Genomic DNA, 26,904 nt, shown 5'->3' with positions numbered 1-26,904 from the left:
ATTGAGAAAAAGCGACAGGCCCACTCTCATGTCTGTGTGTGTGTCTGTGTGTGTGTGTGTATCTGTGTGTGTCTGTATTTGTGTGTGTGTCACTGTGTCTGTGTGTGTATCTGTGTGTGTGTGTATCTGTGTGTGTGTGTATCTGTGTGTGTGTATCTGTGTGTGTGTGTGTGTATCTCTGTGTGTGTGTGTGTATATCTGTGTGTGTGTGTATCTCTGTGTGTGTGTGTATCTGTGTGTGTGTGTGTCACTGTCTGTGTGTGTATCTGTGTGTGTGTGTATATCTGTGTGTGTGTGTATCTCTGTGTGTGTGTGTATCTGTGTGTGTGTGTCACTGTGTCTGTGTGTATCTGTGTGTGTGTGTGTGTATCTGTGTGTGTGTGTATCTGTGTGTGTGTGTGTCACTGTGTCTGTGTGTGTATCTCTGTGTGTGTGTGTGTATCTGTGTGTGTGTGTGTGTCACTGTGACTGTGTGTGTGTCTGTGTGTATGTATCTGTGTGTGTGTATGTGTAGTAGAGTTCACGACTCTTGGACGCCGGAGTTGGAGGCACATGGGTTTATTACACACAGTACGGTTGTGGCATACAACTCTAGAGGGGGTGTCGGCCCCCTCACCCGGCTAGCTGGGGATACACGCGCTAGCTACTTCCTAGCCTGCCTCCTAGTCCTCCTCTAACGGGCTAGGGGAGGCTATCTGGCCCGACACTGGTAAGTCGGGCCCGGTACCCTGAGTCCCAGACCAGTGCTGACAGGAGCACCGGCTCTGGATCTCGGGACCACGCCGCTGGCTCGGTCCTGTTCGGCCCTGATAAGGACGGCGAACCAGGGGAGTCCAGCGCTCTAGCTAAGACGTCTTCAGTCTTCACTGGTTAGCTTAACAAGAACCCCGAGCCCTCCGATACATCCCCTTTTATACCCAACCCCCTGCTGAGGGGTGGGGCCCCCCCGGGGTGCCTGGCGCGGACGTCGTAGAGAGCACCTCCCCGTGCACTCACGTAGCCCCGCCCACTGTGTTTGTTTGCCCTAAGCTGCCATGCATAACGGGCTCTCTCTCTAACACCCCTACATCACCCCCCGCATAGCTTGCAGCCGTCCCGGCTGCCAACACACAAAAAAAACGACAATAAAAGCGCATTTACCCCCTGACCGCGCGTGTGCCTCACTATTTTTCAACAAGAACAACAACAAGAACACAAGAACGCAACAGCGAGAAGAGAAACAACCCGACGCACCCCCCCCCCCGAATAAATACGAATTCCGTAAAACCAGCCTATATACAATTTGCAGGGAATCCACCACACACACAACACATGGCGAACCCAACATATGTACATCCAATGAGCAGGGAACACACCACACACACAACACACAATGAACACAACCTATGTACACATCTTCCGGCCTCACAACAGTCTGCGCATTTTAGCGCGCGTCCTTGCAGCGGGCCCCTCACACGGGGTAACCCCGGGTGGCGGACCGTCAGGTGGCAACTGTCCGTCTTGGAGTGAGTCCTCATCCGACGCCGCTTGACCCTTGGCATCCCCAGGAGGGGTGATCGGGCGTGAGCCCGTCACTCCTGATGCACCTGGAGGTGGCACAGCCAGCAAGGCATTAGATGAGAGCGACGGAGACGGACCCAGTGAGTCGGTCGACCCCCCACATGTTTGGCCACGCGTGTGTGAAGTGGGGATGTGTACCGCAACGAAGGGTTTTAATCTAGAGGGGTGCACGAACCACCGCCGCTTCCCCCATTTGATGCGCACGCACTGCGGCCGCAAAACCTCGACCACCTCCACAGGGCCCCGCCATGGTCGCACCAGCTTAGAGGAGGTTGCAAGTGGCACCTGGGGACAGTGCAGCCATGCCTTGTCCCCCGGCTTCCACTGCAGCATGTGCGCCCGACCCAGTCTGAGCCGCTCATTCGCTTTCTGACGGAGGTCAGAGTTTTGCATGGCAGCATCCCGTGCCTCTGTTAATTTGGCCAGATTAAATTTTACATGGTCAGCCAATTTAGTTTTTCCCTGTGGCGCGGGGATCTGCAGCTGGGCACGAACAGGCGGGTCAGGTTCGCGGCCGTACATGAGGTAGAAGGGGGGAAATCCCGTAGCTGCATGGGGGGCCATTCGGTATGCCGCCAAGACCCCTTGAATTTGCAGGTCCCAATCAGTCTGTGAGTCCGAAACCTGCTGTGACAACATTGACGTGATGGTGCGATGCAGACGCTCGACCATCCCGTCAGTTTGCGGGTGATACGGGGAGGTACGAATTTTCTTCGTGCCCAGGAGCTCACAGACTTGTTGGCGTAGTTTGCCGGAAAAATGTCTGCCCTGGTCGGTCAGCAGCCGCTTCGGAGCACCTTTGTCCAGGACGTATCCCTGAACAAAGGCCTCCACGATGGCTGCTGCCGACTGGTTGGCAAGGGGCTAGGCCATAGGCCAGCGCGTAAAATACTCCACACCAGTCAACAAATATCTATTGCCCCTGGGGGTGGCGGGGAATGGGCCCAAAATATCCAGCGCGACAAGCTCATTTATTCTGGACACTTTGATTGATTGCAAGGGTGGGTTAGACTCCCGTGCCGGCAGTTTTCGTTGCGCGCACCGAGGGCATGACCCCAATAAATCCCCGACATCCCTCATCATGCCTGGCCAAAAAAAATCAAGTTGTAGCAAGGCGAGGGTCTTTTGGGTCCCCAGGTGTAGGAGGCGCTCGTGAGCGGCCCACACCACCTTGCCCCGCAACCCAGAAGGGACCACCAGCCGGTGTCGATGGGATTTCCTGTCCCAATACATCAGCAGACTTTGCACCATTTCCCATGCGTTGGCACCACCCCTCCCCCGCCCAGCACCGCCGACGCGACGACGCCACCCAAGGAGGGAGGTATCCTCCATCTGGAGGCGCCCCCATTCAGTGACGGGCAACCCCAACAGGGAATCTTTTCCCTGTTGTGCGATCGAATTAGTAATCAATGTTTCGTCGTCGTCGGCGGCCGCCAAGACCGGAACCGATATGTCCCCCGGAGGCCTGCAACGTCCAGACCCCAGGAGGCATGCACATTCGGAGGTGGTTGGCATGCGTGACAGAGCGTCCGCATTGGTGTGGCGAACGCCCTTACGGTAGGTGGTTTCAAAATCAAAGTCCTGGAGAATCTCCAACCATCGAGACAATTGTCCCGATGGTTGTTGAACTCGCAGGGCGTACTGTAGTGCCGCATGATCTGTGCGGACGGTGAAATGCCGACCGTACAGATATGGGCGATACTGTTGGATGAAATAGACAATTGCCAACAGTTCCCGACGGGTGACACAATATCTCTGCTCCGCAGGAGACAACGCCCGACTACCGTACGCGACCACCCGTCCCACGCCGTCAACCACCTGGGAAAGCACGCCCCCAATACCCGTGTTGCTCGCATCGGTGTCAAGCAAAAAGGGCTTAGAAAAATCGGGGTAAACCAAGGGAGGAGCTTTCACCAGAGCATCCCGAAGGGAGCGGAAAGCAGCCTCCTCCTCCTGTCCCCAGTGGAACCGAACCCCTTTTGACGTTAAAGCGTGTAGGGGTTTCGCAATCGTCGCAAAATCCGCGACAAACCGTCGGTAATAGGACGCGAAGCCAATGAAACTCCTGACCTCCCCCACCGAGGTGGGAGTTGGCCAGGAGCTGACGCACTGCGTTTTGGCGGGATCGGTAGCAATACCCGAGCGTCCCACGATGTGTCCCAAATAACGCACCGATTTGCGTAATAGGTGACATTTTTGGGGTTTGAATTTCAAATTAGCAGCCCGCATCTTTTGGAAAACCGCCCGCAACCTCTGGAGATGTTCGTCAAATGTTTTACCAAAGACGATAACGTCATCCAAATAAATCAAGCACGAGTCCCATTGCAATCCAGCCAAAACTAATTCCATCAAACGCTGGAAAGTTGCCGGCGCTGAGTGGAGTCCCATCGGCAACCGGTTGAATTGGAACAGGCCGTGCGGTGTACGGAAAGCAGTTTTAGGCTTTGAATCATCGTCCAGAGGAAGCTGCCAGAATCCCGAAAGTAAATCCAATGTGGAGAAGAATCGCGCTCCCGCCAAGGCGTCAAGCGATTCGTCCATCCGTGGGAGCGGGTATGCGTCGGCCACCGAAATTTTGTTAAGGCGCCGAAAATCAACGCAAAACCGCAACGAGCCGTCCTGTTTCTTAACTAGGACGATCGGCGCTCCCCAAGGGCTGGTGGAAGGAGAAATGATGTCGGCGGCTAACATGTCATCAACAGCTGATTTGACATGGTCCTTTTCGGCGGGACTTAACCGAAAAGGATTCTGGCGTATCGGCGCGCTGTCACCCGTATCAATATGGTGACGCAGCAGATGAGTTCAGCCCAAATCGTATTTGTCCCGACTGAAAACGTCGGAAAATTCCCGCAGTAGTGCTTTAAGTTGGTGACGCTCTGAATTTGACAGGTCCGTCGATCCCGCACAAAGCGCCTCGAGCCACCCTTCATCGCTGTCCGAATGTGGTCGCGGCGCAGAGACAGCGCTCACGTGATTCGCGACGGGTTCCTCACAGGGCACCGGCGTTGCGTGAGCAAGCACGGTCCCCTGTGGGACCACCACCGTCTGCGAGCCCACATTGAGGACCGCGATGAAGGGGTCTCCGTCCCCTCTTACTATGGTCTGGGCCGGAAGTAAATGAGGTCCACTAACCCCGGCCCTAGACGGCCCCAGCAGAACCCCCTGGGCCCCAATACCCTTAGCGAAGGGCCGCCGAAGTTTCAAAGGAATCAACATTTGTGCCCCCGGAGGAACGCGCACCGTTCTATCTACGAACGCCGGCACCGTCGCGAACGCCGTCCGACTCTTAACGGGGGATGGCAGAAACGCCATGCGTCGGCCCGACGGGAGCTCAATGCATCCCTGGTCGATTAATATCCTAATCGGCATTTTGGCCAGGAAGTCCGTCCCCAGCAGGCACGGAACCGCCAGCGAGGAGGAAACAAAAATCGGCCCAGAAAATTTAATATCCCCGACACAAATTTGGGCTCGAATTTGTCCAATGATGCCAAGTGAGCCCCCATTCGCAGCATAGAATGGCACGTTAACGGGCATCAAAGGACGGCTCTGGACAGGGAGAATATTGTAAATCAATTCCGAAATAATGGTCGCCGATGCTCCCGTATCGACCAGGATGCGCACCTCAACCCCGTCGATGTGCCCCACAACGGCCGACGACCCCGACGAAGCGGCTACAACACGATGGGCCAACACGGACCACTGGCTGGGTTCGATATGAGTACCCAGAGTGGTGCGTGTTGGTGCGATGGTGCGCGATATCGACCCCCCATTCGCTGCGGTGTTTGAGTGTGTGACGGGCGTGTGCGTGGGCCAAACATGGGGGGTGCCGCGACTCGCCGGGTTATGATGATGGAGCTTGGGAAGAGGGCCGGCGTCCCGTCGAGGTGTCGTCCCCCGCTGCCGAGGAGAGCGGCACCCCGAGGCGACATGGCCCCGGATGCCGCAGTTGTAACAGCGCGGGAGCGCTGGCGATGACGATGGATGGTCGAGATGGCTCGAACCGCCCCGGTCCGCCCGTACTCCCGCTCCCTGCTGCCGTTGATGGTCGATGGCGCAAATCTCTTCCGCCGGGAGGGTGGCTGCAGCCACGGCACGCCCGCTCGCCGCCTTGCTGGCCTTCCGTCGTTGCGCGAGCAGGTTTGCGTGGAGGAGTCGTGCCGCTTGGAGGGAGCACATCTCCGCGTCGTCTTGTGCGACGATGACGATATCCAGGTCGTCCGCCAGCAGGAGTATCTTTTCCGTAACCATGGCGTCGACCCCTTCGATGTCCATCCGTGGAAAGGCCGCCTTCGCCAGTGCCAGGAGGCTTGTGCGGTACGCCAGGGGCGACTCCTTTGCCCCCCGCTGGCGATCGTAAAAGAGTTGGCGACAGTCCGACGGCGGACCGTAGACTGCAGCCAGCAGCTGCATCGCCGTCTGCAGCGTGGAGCGCCTCTCCTTCGGTGCCGATGTTAGAGTGGCGAGGGCGTCGCTGTCGAGGAGTGCCGGCAGCGCGCGGAGAGCCTCGGCGTCCGTCCACTGCGCTATTTCCTGGTGAGCGAGGAAGCGCCGCTGGAAGCCGCCCCAGTCGCCTTCCTCGCCCACAAATTCTTTGAGTGGAGGTAGTCGCTGATGTAACGCAGCGGCTGCCGTGGAAGGTCGCACTCCCCCGTCCCCCTCACCCGGCTCTGCCTCGGCGCGAACAACCGATGGCATCGCCGGCCGCACTCGTGGTGACGTGCCGTTCGTTGGTGATGACGCGGCAGGTACTGTATGCCCGCCGTTGGACTCGATGCTCAACCCGGCCACGCCCTCAACAGCAGCTGCGGTGATGGCGGGATTTTCAAAGTGGTGCTCCGCCGAAATGGCGGGAAGGCGCTGTGGTCGCCGGCTGCCGTCGCTCCGTGGCGGTCCAGCAGCCCCCAGCTGTGTGATGTGGTCCAGCATTGCGGCAGCGGCGTACAGCAGCTCCGCCAGCTTAGCGTCTGCCTCCCTCAGCCCCTCTGTCGACGGCTCCCCATTCTCCTGTTGCTGCGGTGTGGACGCATCCGACCCCGACTGCTCCGTGTTTTCTTCAGCCGTCCCGGGCTCCCTGACTGCAACGGTGTCCTCCCCCTCCGGTACCCTGACTCGAGCTGTCCGGCGCGTGTCCATGTTCGTAGATCTTTACTTCTGACACCAGATGTAGTAGAGTTCACGACTCTTGGACGCCGGAGTTGGAGGCACACGGGTTTATTACACACAGCACGGTTGTGGCATACAACTCTAGAGGGGGTGTCGGCCCCCTCACCCGGCTAGCTGGGGATACACGCGCTAGCTACTTTCTAGCCTGCCTCCTAGTCCTCCTCTAACGGGCTAGGGGAGGCTATCTGGCCCGACACTGGTAAGTCGGGCCCGGTACCCTGAGTCCCAGACCAGTGCTGACAGGAGCACCGGCTCTGGATCTCGGGACCACGCCGCTGGCTCGGTCCTGTTCGGCCCTGATAAGGACGTCGAACCAGGGGAGTCCAGGGCTCTAGCTAAGACGTCTTCAGTCTTCACTGGTTAGCTTAACAAGAACCCCGAGCCCTCCGATACATCCCCTTTTATACCCAACCCCCTGCTGAGGGGTGGGGCCCCCCCGGGGTGCCTGGCGCGGACGTCGTAGAGAGCACCTCCCCGTGCACTCACGTAGCCCCGCCCACTGTGTTTGTTTGCCCTAAGCTGCCATGCATAACGGGCTCTCTCTCTAACACCCCTACACAGGCACATCTTGTATTCATCACACTGCACCCCAAATGTACAGTATTACACATAACACTAAATTGTGGATGAGATATTTCGTCATCCTTGCTCTCAGGATCGCAATGAAGTTACTTGGGTACAAGTTTGACTCGATTTATTAAATTACAAGTAACATTCACAATATGGAAAGTACAGTAGCAGGCTTCGTTGTTAACTAGCACTCGTATTTATCATAAAAATGTTACAGCATTATAAAGGCATTTACATCATTATAACAGTCATTCTAACATTATAACAGCATTGCCAATATAAGAACATAAACGGACTTACAGACAATGCTTCTTAAAGTCCCACAATGGACAATTGCGGCTGGCTTCACTGGGACGTGATGTGTGCCGCCATCTTGAATTATGTGTGTAATGGCCGATGCCCGCGTGGTTTAGCGGGAATCTTAAATCACAACTTCCTGGTCACGTGACCAAATTAGCATCAAAAACAGGAAATCCCTGTGTACATACGCCCGTCCCCCATCTGCCGTGAGGCAAAACCCCTGCCGTGAGGCAGAACAGTCTATAATCTGTTGCCTGCTTCTTTACCTCACTCAGTGTACTGCCAGCCTTTCATGTCGACTGTATCCTGCTTTTTCAGCTGCTGACCATATTGCCAGCTTTTGTAGCAATGCTTATGTCATTGAGTCAGCATACTGGCAGTCTGTAATCTAGACTGTAGCCTACTTCTCAACTTACCTGTACGTACTGCTCTGCTGCTCTTTAATATAAACTTATTTCATCTTATTTCTTCACTGCATTTCTATTGTTTCGATTGCGCACGTCACGCTATTTACTGATATGTAGTACTGCGATGCCGATTAATATGTTATACTGCTAAATACGTTGGATTTTCTTAGCTACAGCCCATTGCATTTCGTCTATCGTTTTGTGACATTCGTGGGAACAGCACCCATTTAAATTTTTCCATACCGCACCTTTACTTTCCACCAAAGCGGGGAGCACGCAGGGAGGTTCAATGTCCCAAATATTATTGACCTTGCTTTCTTACGGTGGGTGAGGAACATTGTGAGAGAGACATTGTTCTTCCATACCAAGAAAACACCATCGCACAATTTCTTGACACTAACGGAGCATACGATGCCCTACAATAACACATTTTTCTGTCGCAAGGCCAAGATGGGTACCACGTCAAGATTCCTCCAATTACAAAGCTGCAGGACAAAGACATCCTCACAAAACTGTCTCTAAAGAAACTTCTATTCCTGCGTGATTCATCACCTTCACTTGCAATCTCAAATGAAAGGAGTTGCAGGTTTACCTTTATCCAATCCAAAAGCCACCAGACAAACATGACATCTTAGCTTAGGTCTAAAAACTCAAAGTTAATGAGAGGCTTATTATGACTAACGAAGGCGGCGTCTTTGGATAGAAAAACAGTAGCTTGCACACCATTGGGTGGCAAAAACGTCGTCCACCTCATGCTCACATTTCGCTATGGATGAGGGAAACAATTCATGCAAGTCACATTGACACATTTATCAGTGCTGAGCTATCTTAACCCGATCAAGACCCTGCCCTTTTTTCTATGTGGTCTGCAACCAAATCGTCCATGGCCCATGTGTCCAGTTCTATCCAAATGCACCATGTATGCAAGACCACAGGTGTACCAAAAGGTATCCAGGGAACTACTTGCAAGACACTCAGTCGGCCCATGATGGCTATCCTCGATATCGTCACAGAAATACTGAGCATGGATTTCAAACAACGCTCAGACCTGCCACTAACTCGCTAATTAAGTTCACAACCGGTGGATCGTTCCCTACTGCCCTCTTCTGTGCAAGATCTTCCAGGCCCACTTTAAAGTGAAATTTTGCTATTCTAAAAAAGCCATCAAATATGTTTGCCAATACATCAACAAAGGCTCTGACATGGCTGTCTTTGCATTACAAAACAGAGGGGCAAAGTGTGCATGAGCTCAAACTTTTTTTCCAAGGAAGATACATCAGCAACATTAAGGCCATTTGCAGAATTCTTGGCTTCCCCATCCATGACCATTCCCCCACAGTCGTCCATTCGGCACTTCACCTCCAAAATGGTCAACGCATCTACGTCACCAAAGGAAATGCCCCACAACAGGCCCTGGCTCCACAAGATACCACCATGATGGCGTTCTTGGTTTTGTGCCCAAGTGACCCATTTGCTGCCCACCTGCTCTACCATTAAGTTCCCTCCTACTTTACATGGACTGCTAAAAAAATGGAAGCGACGTGCTGCTGACGGTGAATCTGATGGCTTAGGACGAGTCTATACAGTTCATCTCAAGGCAGTTGCCCTCCAACAACAACGGAGGGTGGAGGAGCGACGCTCACGACAACGAGCGGGGCACCGGGTGGCTAAAGCACAGCAAGTTGGCACAGTAGGGGCACAGGTGGTGCATCAGCCAGTCATCTCAGTTGACCCGTGGCACCTGGGTCTGCCCCGTGACCTGCCGGTGGGCGTTCGACAATTCGCGTGGCCTCAAGGTGCACATAGCCTGGCACAAGCGTCGTGGTGACGTCACCACCACTTGGTTGCGAATGGCGGTTGTTGTCTCTGCGTATATCCAACCGTATTCAACTACTGTCAGTAGCAACACGCGCCTGTTCAACTTCCACGAGCCCACGACTACACGCGACTCAAACTTGCTCCGAGTCTCTGTGTGTATCTGGAACTTCTTTCACACCATACATAGCGAACCGTGCTAATATATGGATCTCTATGTGAGTCTGTGTGTATCTAGAACTTATTTTTAACCTTGAACCTCTGCAAAAAAACAGAGAATGCGCTACCATATTATTGGCTCTTTTGGTAAAGTCACGCAGATAGAAAGCAAACAATAATATATAAAATAACTAGCAGTGACAAATATGGAACCGGACATTGACCATCTCATTTGCCAAAAGCAGGCCCATAGTTCCCATTGAAATACTGGCAAGTTTGTTGATTTAACTTTACTTGTTCTTCATTTTAAATATTGTATTTGTTCCCGTTTTGTTTCTTCACTTCAAAATAAGATATATGCAGTGTGCATAGGAATTTGTTCATAGTTTTTTTAACTATAGTCCGGCCCTCCAACGGTCTGAGGGACAGTGAACTGGCCCCCTGTTTAAAAAGTTTGAGGACCCCTGGTGTAGAGGGAATGGTTCTGACTGACGGCCATGTAGTTCGACGCGGGGCCGCTCACCATCATGAAGGTCCTTAAGGATCGTGAGCTAAGTTTGAGGGACTCCGAAAGCATGAAGAACAACCCAGAGGCCATGCCTACCGATGATATCATAGGCCTTGAGCAGGTCAATAAAGCACATACATTCACTCACACGCACACATGGACCTACAGACATGCAAAGAAATGGACTTACACTGACTGACATGGAGCCATGCACACAAAGCGACTAACAGACGCCCATGGACTGACACACACACATATGGACTCACACACGCATAGACATGCACTTTAGATACACACACATGGAGTTACACACACATATATCGACGAACACACATACAGCGATTCACACACACACACATCGACTCACACACAGACATACGTGGACTCACACACATTGAGGTAAACACACATGTACTTACACACATCCATATCGACTAAGACACACACAAATGGACTTACACATACATAGACTTGCACACACATTGCCCTACACACACATACACATATGGACTGTGACACACAGACATATACTCTAGATACAGACACATGGACTAACACACATCGACTCACACACACGCATTGACTTACACACACACTTCGAGTGACACACACATGTATGGACTTACACATGTGGACTAACACACACGTATAGACTGACACACACATACACATCGACTGACACACATAGACACACAAACGCACATTGACTTACACACTCAGATGGAGCCATGCACACACATTGACTCACACACACACATTGACTTACACACGCATCGAGGGTAACACAGACGTATGGACTTACACAAACATGTGGACTAACACACTGCGACTGATACGCAAACAAATGGACTGACACACACAAACACTTTTACGTACACACACACACGGGGCGTTGTCCGTTTGAAAAAGACAGACACACACATGGACTTACACACAGACATGGACCCACACACATAGAAACCCATCGACTTACACGCACACAAACACATATGGACTCACACACACAGACATCGACTTTAGGCACACGCATGTAGTTTCTGCACACGAACATTATAATAGTAATACAGTATTAGGCAACTTATTAGTTTCATAATAGTAAAGAATGAAGCAGAGTTATGTGCACACAAACATTATCATTGTAATATTTGTAAACGTATTTGTTTAATAATAGTAAACAATAAACCTGAGTTGTTAGCGAAATATTTAATAAAATTGTACTTTACATTGGCATGGTGATGCCTCGTCCTGTGCAGAGCCCGCGGCCTCGCCTAAATTGGCAAGCCGGACGAGGTGAGACGTTGCCAGGCTGCGAGCTGGGCCGCTACCCCCCCCCAACATCCCCCCGCCCGAGGCAGAATAATACTATGTAAGCGCTTAAATAATATTAAATTAATATCTAAGGACTTTATATCAGTAACTGCACGCATTGGGATGGGGGGGGAAGAGGACATCACACTGTGAAGAGAAATCGGCAGCGTGATGTGTATATCTAGTCCAAGTTAAACGCGTAGAATAAAATGTCCCCCCGTGAGCTGGAGGCAACGCGCATCACTTGGCAGGGTCCGCCCCCCCAGGCAATTGTCGTGAGTTGGTACGGTCGATGTCACGCAATAAGTAAATAATTAAAATAAGAATGCCACTAATTTGTTAATTAAACGACTTTAAAATTTACGGACGTGAAAACGGAATAGCCTATTCCCACCGCGGGGCTTAGGGCGTGCCGGCTGGCAAGTTATTTCGGTCTTAAACCGCAACGTCCGAGAGCCAAATCCCCCGCAAGCTCGAGTGCGCGGAGACTTTTATATATAAGATGAATAAAATAAAAAAGTTGGAAAATAATACATTGGTGAAAAGATTTGGTCGACTGACTGAGATTGCTGTGCCCCCCACAGTGTGAACACACAGTGTACACACACACACAGTGTGAACACACACACAGTGTGAACACACACATACACAGTGTACACACACACACAGTGTGAACACACACAGTGTGTACACATAATAATGTCCACGTTGTTGTTGCTGAGCTCACACACCCAAGGGGTCTCTGTTCAAGGGAGGGAGCAATGGAAAATGAATCTAAATCAACTTAAACTCCAACCCCGCTCTGTGACGTCACCATTACCTCATCGGCGTGAAACGCCAGGGGGAGGTGTACCTCGCTAGTGACGTCATGTCACCAAGGTATTCACCCCACCTGACTGGTTCGGCACCCACGCCCCATCCCTCCTTGTTTGGGCCAGGTCATTAACATAATTTATTAAAGTTACAGAGCCGCTCATTTTTGTGAGGTCATGTCACCTGCTGCTGCCGCGTGACGTCACGAGGTAACGGAAAAGTTGCCGCTCCGCGCGGGAACTGAAATCCGAGGTGAGAAATTCTCATCGCGGTTGTGGTGGTTGTTGTGGTTGTTGTTGTTTGCCGAGATAGAGCCTCGCTCTCCCTCTCGTAGGGATGTCAATTGAGTAGCAGCAACATGGAAGCGATTTCCAGGTTGGAATTTTACAACGCTGGGCCTTGCCTCCTGCCCTCGCCTGATCGCGTTTGCTTCAATTATCTCGCTTAGTTTAGCAACTTGTGGAAGAACGTAATCAGCCAGGCGATGCGTTAGTTGTGTTAATTCTAGATTTGAAGCTTTCGTGACTGCAAGGATTCATACTCTTAGGTTTTTTTCGGTAAAGTCACGTAGGTAAAAAATGAAATAAAAATTAATAAAAGTAATAATATAAATAAAATAATAAAAAATCACGACGTTTCGGAGGCAACACAAGTCTCCGCCATCAGGTGGGACCGCCACAGTTAAAATTACTGTATCAAGTGAGGCGTGATTTTTTATTATTTTATTTCTATTATTACTTTTATTAATTTTAATTTCATTTTTTACCTACGTGACTTTACCGAAAAAACCTAAGAGTACGTTAGTTGTCTGTTGACCGACTCTGTGTTGCATTGCATTACATTTCAAATTTTATTAAGTTTTTTGATTAAGTGTGCTCTCTCTCTCTCTCTGTGCAGTCACCAAACCTCCAAATCTCTCATTGACACAAGGCCGTAATTATAATATGTTATAATAATTATAATAATATATATTAATTATAATGTTATAATAAGTACAACATGTTATAATTATAATGTTATAATAAGTATAATGTTATAATTATAATAATATGTTATAATAATAAATAATATGTTATAATAATTATAATGTTATAATTATAATAATCAAATATGCCCCTCCAATATATTGCTGTAAAAATATTTGTAAATAATAATTGCGATGCTATGTTAATAAAAACAACAATTTGCTAAACCTTGGCCACAAAATCTGGACTTGTCTTCATATAACAAAGCATAGATTTCTGTTTATATGATTGCGTTGGTCTTTATGAATCCCTAATCTCTGCCATTACACACTATGAAACAAGAAAAGGTAAAAAAGAAAACAACAGAGCAATGTAATACAATACACTATTAGACATTGTATCAAATAAAAAAAATCCAAATCATGTGTTAGTGAACTTAAAGAAATATTTTAGGGAGGAAATGGCAGGAAATTAGTTTTCAAATGTATATATTTTTCTGGTGGGGGACCCCAGACCCCCTTGAAGATTTGGTCCCCCCCAATGTTGACTTCGATACAGAGGCGTTGTTTCTCTGTGTGCCTATGTGTGTCTCTCTCTGAGTGTCTCTCTGTCATCTCTCTCTGTGTGTCTATGTGTGTGTATCTCTCTCTGTGTGTCTTTGTGTCATCTCTCTCTGCTTATGTGTCTGTCTATGTGTCTCCGTGTCTGTGTTTTGTCTCTCTCTCAAATTGAGCAATCTTTGGAAGAACGTTATCAACCAGGTGGGGTGTTGACTTATGTTAGCCGACTCTCTGTGTTGTATTGCATAACATTTGTAAGTTTACTAGGTTTTTTTTTCTCTTTCATTTGTACCTGATGATGATTGCTTGTGTTGCAATTGAAACGTCGTATGCTGTTAATAAATTTATTTATTTATTCTACGTGACTTTACCGAAAGAACCAAAGAGTATCTTGCTTAAGTTTTAATTTCTCTTCACCTGGCTCGCTACTTTCTAACTTTGTTTTTATTTTAAATATTCACGGTTTTTTTTTTTTACCAGGCCACGCCCGCTTGAGCTGCTGTACCACTCTTGTTTTCAGAAGCGACCTGCCCACAACAACAATAACAACAAGGTGGGGCTTGTCAACAGCGTGGTGGTGTTCACTCTAGACGCGTGGTGGTGTTCTCTCAAGACTCGTGGCGGTGTTCACTCTGGACGTGTGGCAGTGTTCACTCTAGGCGCGTGGCGGTGTTCACTCTGGACGCGTGGCGGTGTTCACTCTGGACGCGTGGCGGTGTTCACTCTGGACGTGTGGCGGTGTTCACTCTAGACACGTGGTGGTGTTCACTCTGGACGCGTGGCGGTGTTCACTCTGGACATGTGGCGGTGTTCACTCTCGTCACGTGGTGGTGTTCACTCTGGACGTGTGGCGGTGTTCACTCTGGACGCGTGGCGGTGTTCACTCTAGACACGTGGCGGTGGTCACTCTCTACATGTGGAGGGGAAACCCGGGGATCGGGAAGGAAATCAACGCGACCACGGGGAGAGAGAAAGACACGCAGCCTCAGCTGTGTTGATTGATCCTCAATGAATTTCTTGGTGGAGTGAGGAAGCATTAATACTGAGCAGGTGAAGGTGGCCAGGCGTGGGTCTGGACACACCACCACCTGTGAACCGTGCCAGTGTGTGACAGTGGTGGAGCCAGTGGGGTTGGGGTGGCACGTGCCCCCCCAACGATCCGATCAAAATCCCTAATTTTGAGCGGATCATTGAGGTTTATTAGTAACTAGCTTCACTACCCGGCTTCGCCTTGGACTTGGATTCTTGTCTTGGATAAATTTCAAATTTCATATTCCATTATCTTTCACTGAAAATCCCTGAAAAAATGTATGCTTGCAAGAAAGAAAAAAGCCGAAACACATCAATTTACCTAAATCGGATGTTTTCACTTGAGGATATTCAACCGTAACCCACTTCTATGTAAGGTCGATTTTGACAACTCGGGAAGAGAATGACGTGGCGAGCTGAAAATAGTTGCGTTCGCTTAGAAATTCCAGACAGCATAAGCTGTGAAAATTTCATGTAGCCAGAGCTCAGCGTTGGAGAGTTTTTGCTGCTTCACACAAACAAACAGATGTAATTCCTGCTTTATATTAAAGATATCAGTTGTACCCGTTCTTCGCACGGATTGTATTGAAACTCCGAGAAGCCAATGGCTTCATCGGCCTAGAGGGAAGCACCAACCTGCACACTGTTAACAGCTCTAGAAGTACAGCGCGCGAAGAGCCATATGGTAGGGATAAGCATTGCAGAGCGCTTAACTCAGGTGTGATGCGGGTTGACGCCACATACTTCATGGTCATTTCCCCCCCCCCAAATATAAAAGTCTATTTTTATACTGTGTACATTGTGTACAGTATGGAACCTACCCACATGCCAAATTTCATGTTTGTGGCATGTTGGGAAGTATGCTAAACATTTCGAACAGACACGTATCCACACATTTCCCTTTTAAATAAATAGATAAATCGGCATTTTGCGAACTCCCACTGCCACCGTGTGGCATATTATTAGGTGCCAGGGACTCTATGAGAGGACAACAGTCCAAGTCCATAATTGGCAACAATTAACGGGAAAGCAGTTACAAGCGACTCACATAATTGTATACAGTACACGACTTCCCTGAAGGCAAACACCTTCCTGTGTGAGAAGGCGTTTTGTGACATGATGTCACTAGCGAGGTACACCTCAAGCGTCTCACACCGATGAGGTATTGCGGAGTTGTGACGTCAGAGAGCAGGGGGTTTCAGTTTCGGTTTAATTTATTTGGTTTAGCCCTGTGAGCCATTCGGCTCTTGAATCGGGTGCAACCGCAACAAACAAAAAACATGAACAAGAAAACATCTTAAAGTGACTATGCACAAACAGAAACATCCAGGAAAAAATTGCAAAGTCTTCCAGAAAAAGCACATTACACCAACGCTGTGTGCAGAAATCGCAGTGGGATGCAAGTCAAACGACAACAACAACAACAACCACACGACCACTTAGATTAATGCCATCAGTTTAACTCCGTACTACAACAAACAAACGTGGCCAAACCAAAAAACTTTTCGAAATCACAAAATAAAGCCATAGAAGCAATGTAACAGTGATCATAGGAACTGTGACCGAAATTTCACAATTAACCACATAAACAACATGTACCACCAAACCCTGTAGCCATAGCTGGCTGCATGAGTCACTCCACAACAGCAGGAGCATCCGTAGGAGTATCAAAAATGTTCAATGCACCTTTAAAGATCAGCACACTAAATCAAAACACAAGATTATACTTTGCAGCGGTCATCCGGAGCGACACTTTTGATTTTAGGCCACTGAATAGCAGTGGCAGCTAGGGGTGTACAACTCCTCTAGAGCAGTTTTGAGTGAAGATCTCATAGGTAGTGATACAAGTTGCAGTTTATTGGCAATAGCATTCCAGACCCTGGGAGCATCAATAGCAAAGGCCCTTCCTCCAGTTTTTGTACGGCAATAAGGAATGTGAAGCTGGTAAATGAGCAAAGACCTTAGGTCACATACTTTTTCTTCGAAACAGAGAGGAGAACCAGCAGGTAGTCTGCAGATTATTTTGTAAGTACATCGTGAATAAATATGATCTGGTGCACAAGCCGTCGAATGTTAAGAGATGTTAAGTTTGACCCAATGTAGAGATCACAGTGGTGAGTCCTATATAGGCAGTTCAATGCAAATCTTAAGGCCGAGTGATAAATTGAGTCGAGCTACTTCAGTACAGTACTTGGAGCTGTATTATATACGATGTCACAGTAATCAAGTAGAGGCAGTATGGTAGCTTTTATCAATTCCTAATGGAACATAGCAGTGCTTCTGTCGATACAGAAAACCAATTTTTATTTTTGTCTTTTTACAAATATAATCAATGTGATCTTCAAAATTCAGTTTTAAATCCAGGATGACCCCAAGATACTTATAGATCTTGACTTGCTCTATTTGATCAATATTTAAGGAATGTAATTGGGGAAAATGAAGTTCCTGCTTTAGTCCTGGTGAGAAGCATAGCACCTTGGTTTTCGAGGTATTCAGGACTAGTTTAAGAGCAACTAGCTGATGTTGTAGTTTGTTGAAATCACCCTGGAGCTTAGCAATCACGTCATCCGGAGAACGGCCAGCAGTAATCAGTATCGTGTCATCTGCAAAACGATTTACCCTGGAATGATCTAGATCAGTGCCCAAGTCATTGACATAAAGAGAGAACAAGAGGGGGCCGACGGATGGAACCCTGTGGAATCTCTTTTGTTATCTTAACACTGACCTTCAACCATCTGTGAATACAGTTTGGGTGCGAGAAAAGAGGTACATTTTTAACCATTTTACTGCATGTTTGGAGTAACCGAGGCAACTTAGTTTACTAAGCAGGGTGTTGTGGTCGACTGTATCAAAGGCTTTGGACGAGTCAAGAAAAAGACTGGCGCAGTACTACATTTTATCAAGGCTACTAATGCAGCAGATGTGGTGCTGTATTTTTTTCGGAACCCAGATTGTGTTAGATGTAATAGATTGTTGTTGGACAGGAAACTGCTAATTTGGTAGTTCAATAATTATTTCAAAAATTTTCGTCAACGGGGACAAAATTGAGATAGGTCGGTAGTTATTAAGATCACATCTTTAGGGCTCCCTTTGTGAAGTGGACGGACATAGGAATGTTTCCATTCTTGAGGTACTGATTCTTATTTGATGGACCGGTTGAAAATATGGGCTATAGGTTTATATATTAGGTGACCAACAGTTAGCAGAGCAAAGACGGGAATACTATCTGCTACGTTAGAGGGGAGGACCCTTTGAGGTATGACATTACTTTCGTGGATTGGCTGGAAACTAAATTTGTTCAATGTTTAGACAGGGGTATAGGAATTTGAATGAGCAGGGGTGACTCCCAGTACATTATCAAAAAGGTTACCAGCTTCAGAAAAATTAAGGTTAAAATTGTCAACATATTTTTTGGGCTCTGAAAAATATTCCCCATTTCGGGGAAGCTCAATGGGCAGATTATCTGTTTTGGATGCCTTTTCGAAAAAAAATGTTGTTTTCCAGCAGATCCTGGCATTTCCACTTGATTCCAGGAGAGTGGAGGAAAAGTAGGCATTTTTTGCATGCCGTATTTTTTTGACGCATCTATTCCTTAAAATCCTGCATTCTAGCCAGTCATTGATCAAATTAATTTTCTGAGCACATGCCCAAGCCTTGTCCCTAGTTTTCATAGCTTAGTAATCAAAGGATCAAACCATGGTGGGCAGTTGCCTTTAGTTTTAAATCTATACAAACGGAGCATGTTTGTTAATAATTTGGAGAAACGTGTTTCTGAAGGTCTCCCAAGCTGTAGTCAGGTTGGGGATATCACAGACCTTGTCAATAACCGAGTGAAGCACATCATTAGTAAATTCCTGAATGCTAAAGTTTCTCTCGGAGTGCTTCTCAACCAATTTAGGGGGGGCTTTGGGTCTGGCTGATGATCTCACCCCAAATATGAAGGAGTGATCACTTAGGCTATTAGCCAGAACATTAGTCAGTACAAAATTGTGAGGGGCATTTGTCAATAGCACATCTAGCAGAGATGACTGTCCCGGATTTTTTAGGTTGGGTATTGTGGGGACATTTATTGAAACAGGCTAAATTCATCTGCAAAATTTGTGGCCACGGCCGGCGGGTTTAGCCAATTCCAATTTTGATCACCCACTAAAATTATTTCACCTTTAGGGAGCCCCCCAAGAAGCTCTCTCGGTGCAGACGCAGCTTCAACATCCTTCCCACTAGGCGGTATAGCAGCACACTACCAATATCTGTTGATTATTTGGGACAGTTATTCTGAGAGCCAGACCTTCAAAGCAACTTTTTTTTAAACAATTAGTGAGCTGGTGAACATGCAATAGTATTACGAACATAGATGGCAATTCCACCTCCTTTAGATCCTCGGTCACGCCGAGAAAGGTTGTAGTTGCCAATCGTAATCTGCAAGTCATTAAAGGCAGGAGTGAGGAATGTTTCTTTTAGGCAAAAAATATCCCGGTCCAGATTTGCCTCTTCAAGTTTTAGTTGACTTAATTTAATCACAGGCCCTCTGATGTTGACATGTAGAACACCGACACCTTTTCTGCCAGAAAAATCTACAGAATTATACGAGTTCTTTTCATTTGTGCTAGGATGAAGCTCAATACCACCCAGAAACATGACAAGTAGAATTAATAGTCTGCACAGGTATTTTCTGTGAAAGGATGAAGAGCGGCGAACCTTGGACGAATAGCAGCAGCTCGCAGTTGGTTATATTTTTAAGAGCAGAATGAAGTTTGGAAGGAGTACTGGTGAAATAATGGGACAAAGATAGGGTTAGAAGTGTCTATAAGCTTTTGATTTAAAGCTTTCGTGACTGCAGGGATTTATATTTTTGGTTCTTTCGGTAAAGTCACGTAGAAGGGAAATAATAAAATAATATAAATATTATTTTTATTGTTTTATATTAATATTATTTTATTATTTCCCTTCTACGTGACTTTACCGAAAGAACCAAGAATATGTCTATAAGCTGTTTCATTAGCAGGTGTAGTGGAAAATTGAGCAACAAGTATGGACGCGAAGTTAGGCGGGTAGCCGTTTGTAGAGTTGAGTGTGGCACTAGATATAGCTGGGAGGGACAGCAGTAGGATACACAGCAGGAGAATTGCCATCTTTAAAATATCAGGGTTGCACACAGTTTAACACACAAGCGAAAAGAAAAAAAAATACTTGTAGGCCGAGTGTTGAGAAATGTCTTGCCGCACTCGTCACACATACACGGCTTCTTGCCCGTGTGCTAGAGTGTTTGGAGGAGCTTGAGGGGGCGAGCTAGGCCACAACTTCTGTGTGGGTGGCGTCGCTCTCAATGCATCGCACCTTCGCCGGCAGGGATATCCAGGCAAGCAGGGGGGTGCGTGGGGGGCGCGAGCTAGGCCGCAACCTCCGTGTGGGTGGTGGCGTCTCTCTCCATGCAGTGAACACCGCCACGAGTCAGCCCTGATGGATTGCAGCCGCCGCCGCTGCCTCCACCCCACCCGTGGCACAGCTGCAGTAGTTGTTGCTGCGGTTACTCACGATACCCCCACAGTGATCGTGGTGAGGTGGTTATTTCGAATCCTCAACCAAGCAGCCTCCGTTAAAATCTCGAAGATGTCGGCGAGTTGACGGCGTGAACATTAGAACATTAGATCAAAGAACAAGTTTAGTTTGTCGAACACGTAGGCTTTATCCTTTAGCTGTATCCCTTTAAGTTGAGTTTATCCTTCCCCACGCTGCGCCACTGCTTCCAATCGGCGGGTGGGGGGGGTGGAGGCCTCGGCCCAATCCAGGCAAGGCCTCGCTCCCTCACTCGTCGTTAAGCCATACACACCGCTTAACCGTAAGCCACACACGCCGCATAACAGCCTGTTGCGTGATGCTGCTGCTTAGGCAGTGGTGCACAAGACAAAAACTCAAACACGTTTGGCAATATATATAGAGGCGACGTGTCTGCAAACGGGCCTTCCTCAGCACAATGCACAGGGCACGGCGTCTCGATTAAGCCGCCAATCTCAATTTAAACACACACAGCTCACACGCAGCTCACACGCAGCTCATTCTCATGCACACCTCACACTCACGCAGCACAACTCAAGTTCAAGTTCATTTATTAGGTATAGCCCTGTGAGCCATTCGGCTCTTAAATCGGGTGCAACCGAAACAAACAAAAACATGAACAAGAATACATCTTATAGTGACTATGTGCAAACAGAAAATCCAAGAAAAGACAGCAAAATATTGCATAAAAAGCACCGTACACCAACACTGTGCAAAAATCCCAGTGGGATGCAAGTCAAACAACAACAACCACAAGACAACTTAGATTAAGGCCATCAGTCTAACTCTGTACTACAGCAAACAAACATGGCCAAACCAAAAAACTTTTCGAAAATCAAAATAAAGCCATAAAAGCAATGAAACAGTGGTCATAGGAACTGTGACCGAATTTTCACAATAAACTACATAAACAACAGGTACTACCAAATTCTGCAGCCATAGCTGGCTGCATGAGTCACTCCACAACAGTAGGAGCATCAGTCGGAGTATCAACATTTTTCAATGCACCTTTTAAGATCAGCACACTAAATCAAAACACAGGTCATACTTTGCAGCAATCATCCGGAGCGAAACATTGTATTTTAGGCCACTAAATTGCAGTGGCAGCTAGAGGTGTACAACTCCTCTAGAGCAGTTTTGAGTGAAGATCTCATAGGTAGTGATTCAAGTTGCAGTTTATTGGCAATAGCATTCCAGACCCTGGGGGCATCAATAGCAAAGGCCCTTCCTCCAGTATTTGTACGGCAATAGGGAATGTGAAGCTGGTAAATGAGCGAAGACCTTAGGTCAAATTTGTTCTTTGAAACAGAGAGGAGATCCAGCAGGTAATCTGCGGATTTTTTTGCAAGTACATCATGAATAAATAAGATCTGATGCACAAGCCGTCGAACATTGTGAGATGTTAAGTTTGACCCAATGTAGAGATCACAGTGGTGAGTCCTATATGGGCAGTTCAATGCAAATCGTAAGGCCGAGTGATACATTGAGTCAAGCTTCTTCAGTACAGTACTTGGGGCTGATTTATCCACGATGTCACAGTAATCAAGTACATGCAGTATGGTAGCTTTTATCAATTCCAAACGGAACATAGGGGGGAAGCAGTGCTTGTGTCGATACAGAAAACCAATTTTAATTAAAGTTTTTTTACGAATATAATCAATGTGATCTTCAAATTTCAGTTTTGAATCAAGAATGACCCCGATATACTTATAGATCTTGACTTGCTCTATTTGATAATTATTTAAGGAATGTAATTGGGGAAAAATTACTTCCTGCTTTAGTCCTGGTGAGAAGCATAGCACCTTGGTTTTGGAGGTATTCAGGACTAGTTTAAGAGCAACTAGCTGATGTTGTAGTTTGTTGAAATCCCCCTGGAGCTTAGCAATCACGTCATCCAGAGAGCGGCCAGCAGTAATCAGTATCGTGTCATCTGCAAAAAGATTTACCATGGAATGATCCAGGTCAGTGCCCAATTCATTGACATAAAGAGAGAACAAGAGGGGGCCGAGGATTGAACCCTGTGGAACCCCTTTTGTTATCTTAACACTGTTTGACCTCCAACCATCTGTGAGTACAGTTTGGGTGCGAAAAGAGAGGTAATTTTTTAACCATTCTACTGCGTGTTTGGAGAAACGGAGGCAACTTAGTTTACTAAGCAGGGTGTTGTGGTCGACTGTATCAAAGGCTTTGAACAAGTCAAGAAAAAGACTTACGCAGTACTGCTTATTATCAAGGCTACTGTAAATGTGATTCAGAGAGTCTAATGCAGCAGATGTGGTGCTGTATTTTTTTCGGAACCCAGATTGTTTTCGATGTAATAAAATGTTGTCGGACAGGAAACTGCTAATTTGGTAGTTCAATAATTTTTCTAAAATTTTCATCAACGGGGACAAAATTGAGATTGGTCGGTAGTTATTTGGATCATCTTTAGGGCCCCCTTTGTGAAGTGGACGAACATATGAATGTTTCCATTCTAGAGGTATTGATGCTTCTTTGATGGACAGGTTGAAAATATGGGCTATAGGTTTGTATATTAGGTGACCAACAGTTAGCAGAGCAAAGACGGGAATACTATCTGCTCCGGTAGAGGAAGACCCTTTGAGGTAGGACAGTTGTTTCAGAACATTACTTTCGTGGATTGGCTGGAAACAATTCGTTTAATGTTTGGACAGGGGTGTAGGAATTTGCATGCGCAGGGGTGACTCCCAATACATTATCAGAAAAATGAAGGTTAAAATTGTCAACTATTTTTTGGGGCTCTGAAAAATATTCCCCATTTCGGTTAAGCTCAACGGGCAGATTATCTGTGTTAGATGCCTTTTCGATACTTTTGATTGTTTTCCAACTGACACCGCTGCACACGCCGCCGCCATCTTGAGACGTCGATGGGCAGATCAGCTCCACGGTAGGTCCTGGTGTCAAGGACATGGGCCCGCATCCGCTGTTCCGTCACTATGTAGTCCAGAAGATGTTCTTGCTTGGACCCGGCATGCATCGAGTAGCCTCCTACCGTTGTTATTAAGCTGATCTGGCCCATGCCTTGCAATCACTCCAGACCAGGTGCCAGCATCATGACCAACTCGGGCATGGAAGTCACCCAACAAGATGACTCTATCCCGTGGGACCACTTGAGCTAGCACCTGTGACAGGAGGTCATAGAAGGCATCTGATTCATCGCACACACACACACGAACTCGCACACACAACGCATACACATATGTAGACTCACACACCCACATGGACGTGCCCACGCACACACAAACTTTTATAGAGTAAATAAGTTTGAAAATAGTTTTTTATATACATGACTTTAGCACTACATTTTTTATTTAACTACTTTAAAGTAAATTTCGATTTAAAGCTTTCGTGACTGCAGGGATTCATCTTCTTGGTTCTTTCGGTAAATTCACGTAGAAGGGAAGTAATACAATAATAAAAATAAAACACAATAAAATAATTCTCACGACGTTTCGGCCACAACGCAAGCAGCCATCCTCAGGTGAAAACCAGGTCCGTCGAGGCGACAGCGTCTGAATGAAACAGCACACGTGCTTGGAGTCTGTCGCCTCGACGGACTCTGTCGCCTCGACGGACCTGGTTTTATTTTTACGTATTTTATTTTTATTATTTTATTACTTCCCTTCTACGTGACTTTACCGAAAGAACCAAGAAGATACTTTAAAGTAGACTGATGCGAAAATGGAATAGCACTGGCTCACTTACAGGGCTTATGGTGTGGTACCTGGGTTCTTTTGTTTTAAACCAAATCCTTCGCAAGTTTTGTACACAGACAGACACACAGACAGAAATAATGACGTTTATAGGTCAGATGTTAATGATCCATGTGAAATGCATGTGTATCTTTGTGGGGAGCTGTAGCGCAGTTATTTCACTGCATTATGAACTCAACAATTAGTTTGATTATCGCCGACAGCAAACATGATTGATAACACTACGGAACAAAAAAAAATTGGCCCTGCGTAGTAAGTGTTATTTTCTAATTGCTTATTATTCCCCACAAACTTTGCTTTTGTGACCAGGACAGTGATATTTTGAAATTTACCTATTTTCAATGAGAAAATGTGTTCATTTGTGTCATTCCTTAACGTAAAGTCCTGGTCACGAAAGGGAAGTGTGTGGGCATAACCAATAAAAAATATAACACTAGCCATCCAGGGACAAAAATCGTGTTACATAGTGTAAGTGAAAGCTGAACTTGTTGTGGGCCCCTGCTATGTTGATTCATATTGAATTAATTACATGGTAAAGTGTGAGGAAGCATTAATACTGAGCAGATGAAGGTGGCCAGGCATGGTTCTGGACACACCACCACCTTTTTACCATGCGGGTGTGTGACAGTGTCAAGTTTGTATTTGCAGTAAAGTATATTAACTATTGGAAATGTAGCTTAAATCAAAACAATAGTTTAATTTAGTTTTCCTCTGGGACTTTTTGTAAGAATGAAAACAGTCAGGAAAATATCTCAGCACAAATGCAGCTGAAATTAGATCTGTTCATCCGGGCATTCAAGCAAATCTGAGCCTCGCTTCCACCTCGAAGTTTCGATTGAACATTAATTTATGTATTTCTGCATAATACAAATAGTATTATTTTCAACACACTTTGCTATTATAGCTGAATTTTTCTTAAATATTCCTTTCATAGCTAGACAGCCGAAATTGTGTGCTTGGAGTTTTGGGTAAACATTAATTTTGAAGATACTAGAGCATCAAGGCATATGACCATTGGCCCTCTCATTGTGTGCCTTAACAGCCCGCGTGATGAATTGGGGAATTATTTTCACTATATCATGAATATATGAATAAGTATAGATGTGTAAGTCATATGTGACTTTGTATATATGCTATTCATCTGTGCCTTGATACTGACGTAGATGGTGTGGATATGTCTTTCTGACTGCAGCTGACGCTTCCTCTGACTCTTCCTCTGCAAAATTGGTCTGATGGAGTAAAAGGACTCCGCACAGCTCGGTACAAGAAGGAAACAATGCGACCAGTATGCAAACAGCACGGATCGTACTGGAAGTTTGACACAGCACCAGAAAACTCACACAGGAGAAAAACCATTCAAGTGCACTGTGTGTGACAAGGCATATGCACAGTTATCAACTCTTCAGATCCACCAGAGAACACACACGGAAGAGAAACCTTTCAAGTGCAGTTTGTGTGTAAAGGTATTTTTAGGTTCATCTCCTCTGAAACAACACCAGATAACACAGGGGAGAGAAACCCTTCAGGTGCCTTTTGTGCGATAAAGCATTTGCAAAGTCATCATCTCTTCAAAAACACCAAAGAACACACATGGGAGAGAACCCCTTCAAGTGCAGTGTGTGTGAGAAGGCATTTGCAAAGTCATCAAATCTTCAGAGTCACCAGAGAACGCACGCAGGAGAGAAACCCTTCAAGTACACTATGTGTGAGAAGGCATTTACAGAGTCATCAAGTCTTAAAAGACACCAGAGAGCACACAAGAGCGAAACCCTTCAAGTGCACTGTGTGTGGAAGCGCATTTACAGAGTCATCACATCTTAAAAAACACCAGAGAACGCACACAGGGGAGAAACCCTTCAAGTGCACTGTGTGTGAGAAGGCATTTACAGAGTCATCACATCTTAAAAAAAACACCAGAGAATGCACACAGAGGAGAAAACCTTCAAGTGCACTGTGTGTGAGAAGGCATTTACACAGTCATCAAATCTTGACGACCACCAGAGAACGCACACAGGGGAGAAACCCTTCAAGTGCACTGTGTGTGAGAAGGCATTTACACAGTCATCAAGTCTTGACGACCACCAGAGAACGCACACAGGGGAGAAACCCTTCAAGTGCACTGTGTGTGAGAAGGCATTTACACAGTCATCAAGTCTTGACGACCACCAGAGAACGCACACAGGAGAGAAACCCTTCAAGTGCACTGTGTGTGGGAAGGCATTTGCACGGTCATCACATCTTCAAAGACACCACAGAACACACAGACATCAGAAGATCCCCAAGGAGCGGAGTCTGAAATCGGCTTGTGCAAGTCCAAGTGCTGCAATGAGCCCATCCCTGCTGAAAAAAGAACCAGAATTTAATTCCAGCATGGATGCAATGAAATGTATCAAGGTGGATTTTGAAGAGGTGAAATGTGAAGAAGTGATGGTGAAGAGCGAAGAAGCGATGGTAAAATGT

The 26,904-nt window shown here is 47.0% G+C and overlaps 1 protein-coding gene across 4 annotated transcripts in view; it reads left to right on the top strand.

Annotated features, from left to right (window-relative positions):
- LOC144738134 (uncharacterized) overlaps positions 1-26,904 on the top strand; it is a 66,161-nt gene that overhangs the window by 23,835 nt on the left and 15,422 nt on the right. Inside the window, exons 4-6 of one of the 4 annotated variants that reach the window (XR_013589146.1) lie at positions 515-12,855; positions 14,609-14,681; positions 15,018-15,720. Coding sequence is in view for 1 of the 4 variants with exons in the window: in XM_078621072.1 (XP_078477198.1) it covers positions 26,365-26,675 (311 nt within the window). In the remaining 3 variants the exon portion in view is untranslated. Of the gene's footprint in view, positions 1-514; positions 12,856-14,608; positions 14,696-14,879; positions 15,721-25,636; positions 26,676-26,904 lie in introns of those variants that run through there. The other 3 variants (XR_013589145.1, XM_078621072.1, XR_013589147.1) reach the window with 3 other exon arrangements.

The sequence above is a fragment of the Lampetra planeri genome, chromosome 78 (genome assembly GCF_965212315.1).
Source record: "Lampetra planeri chromosome 78, kcLamPlan1.2.h2, whole genome shotgun sequence".
NCBI classification, from domain to species: domain Eukaryota; kingdom Metazoa; phylum Chordata; class Hyperoartia; order Petromyzontiformes; family Petromyzontidae; genus Lampetra; species Lampetra planeri.
Note: the sequence above shows the minus strand (reverse complement) of the source record. Positions and strands in the feature narration are given on the sequence as shown.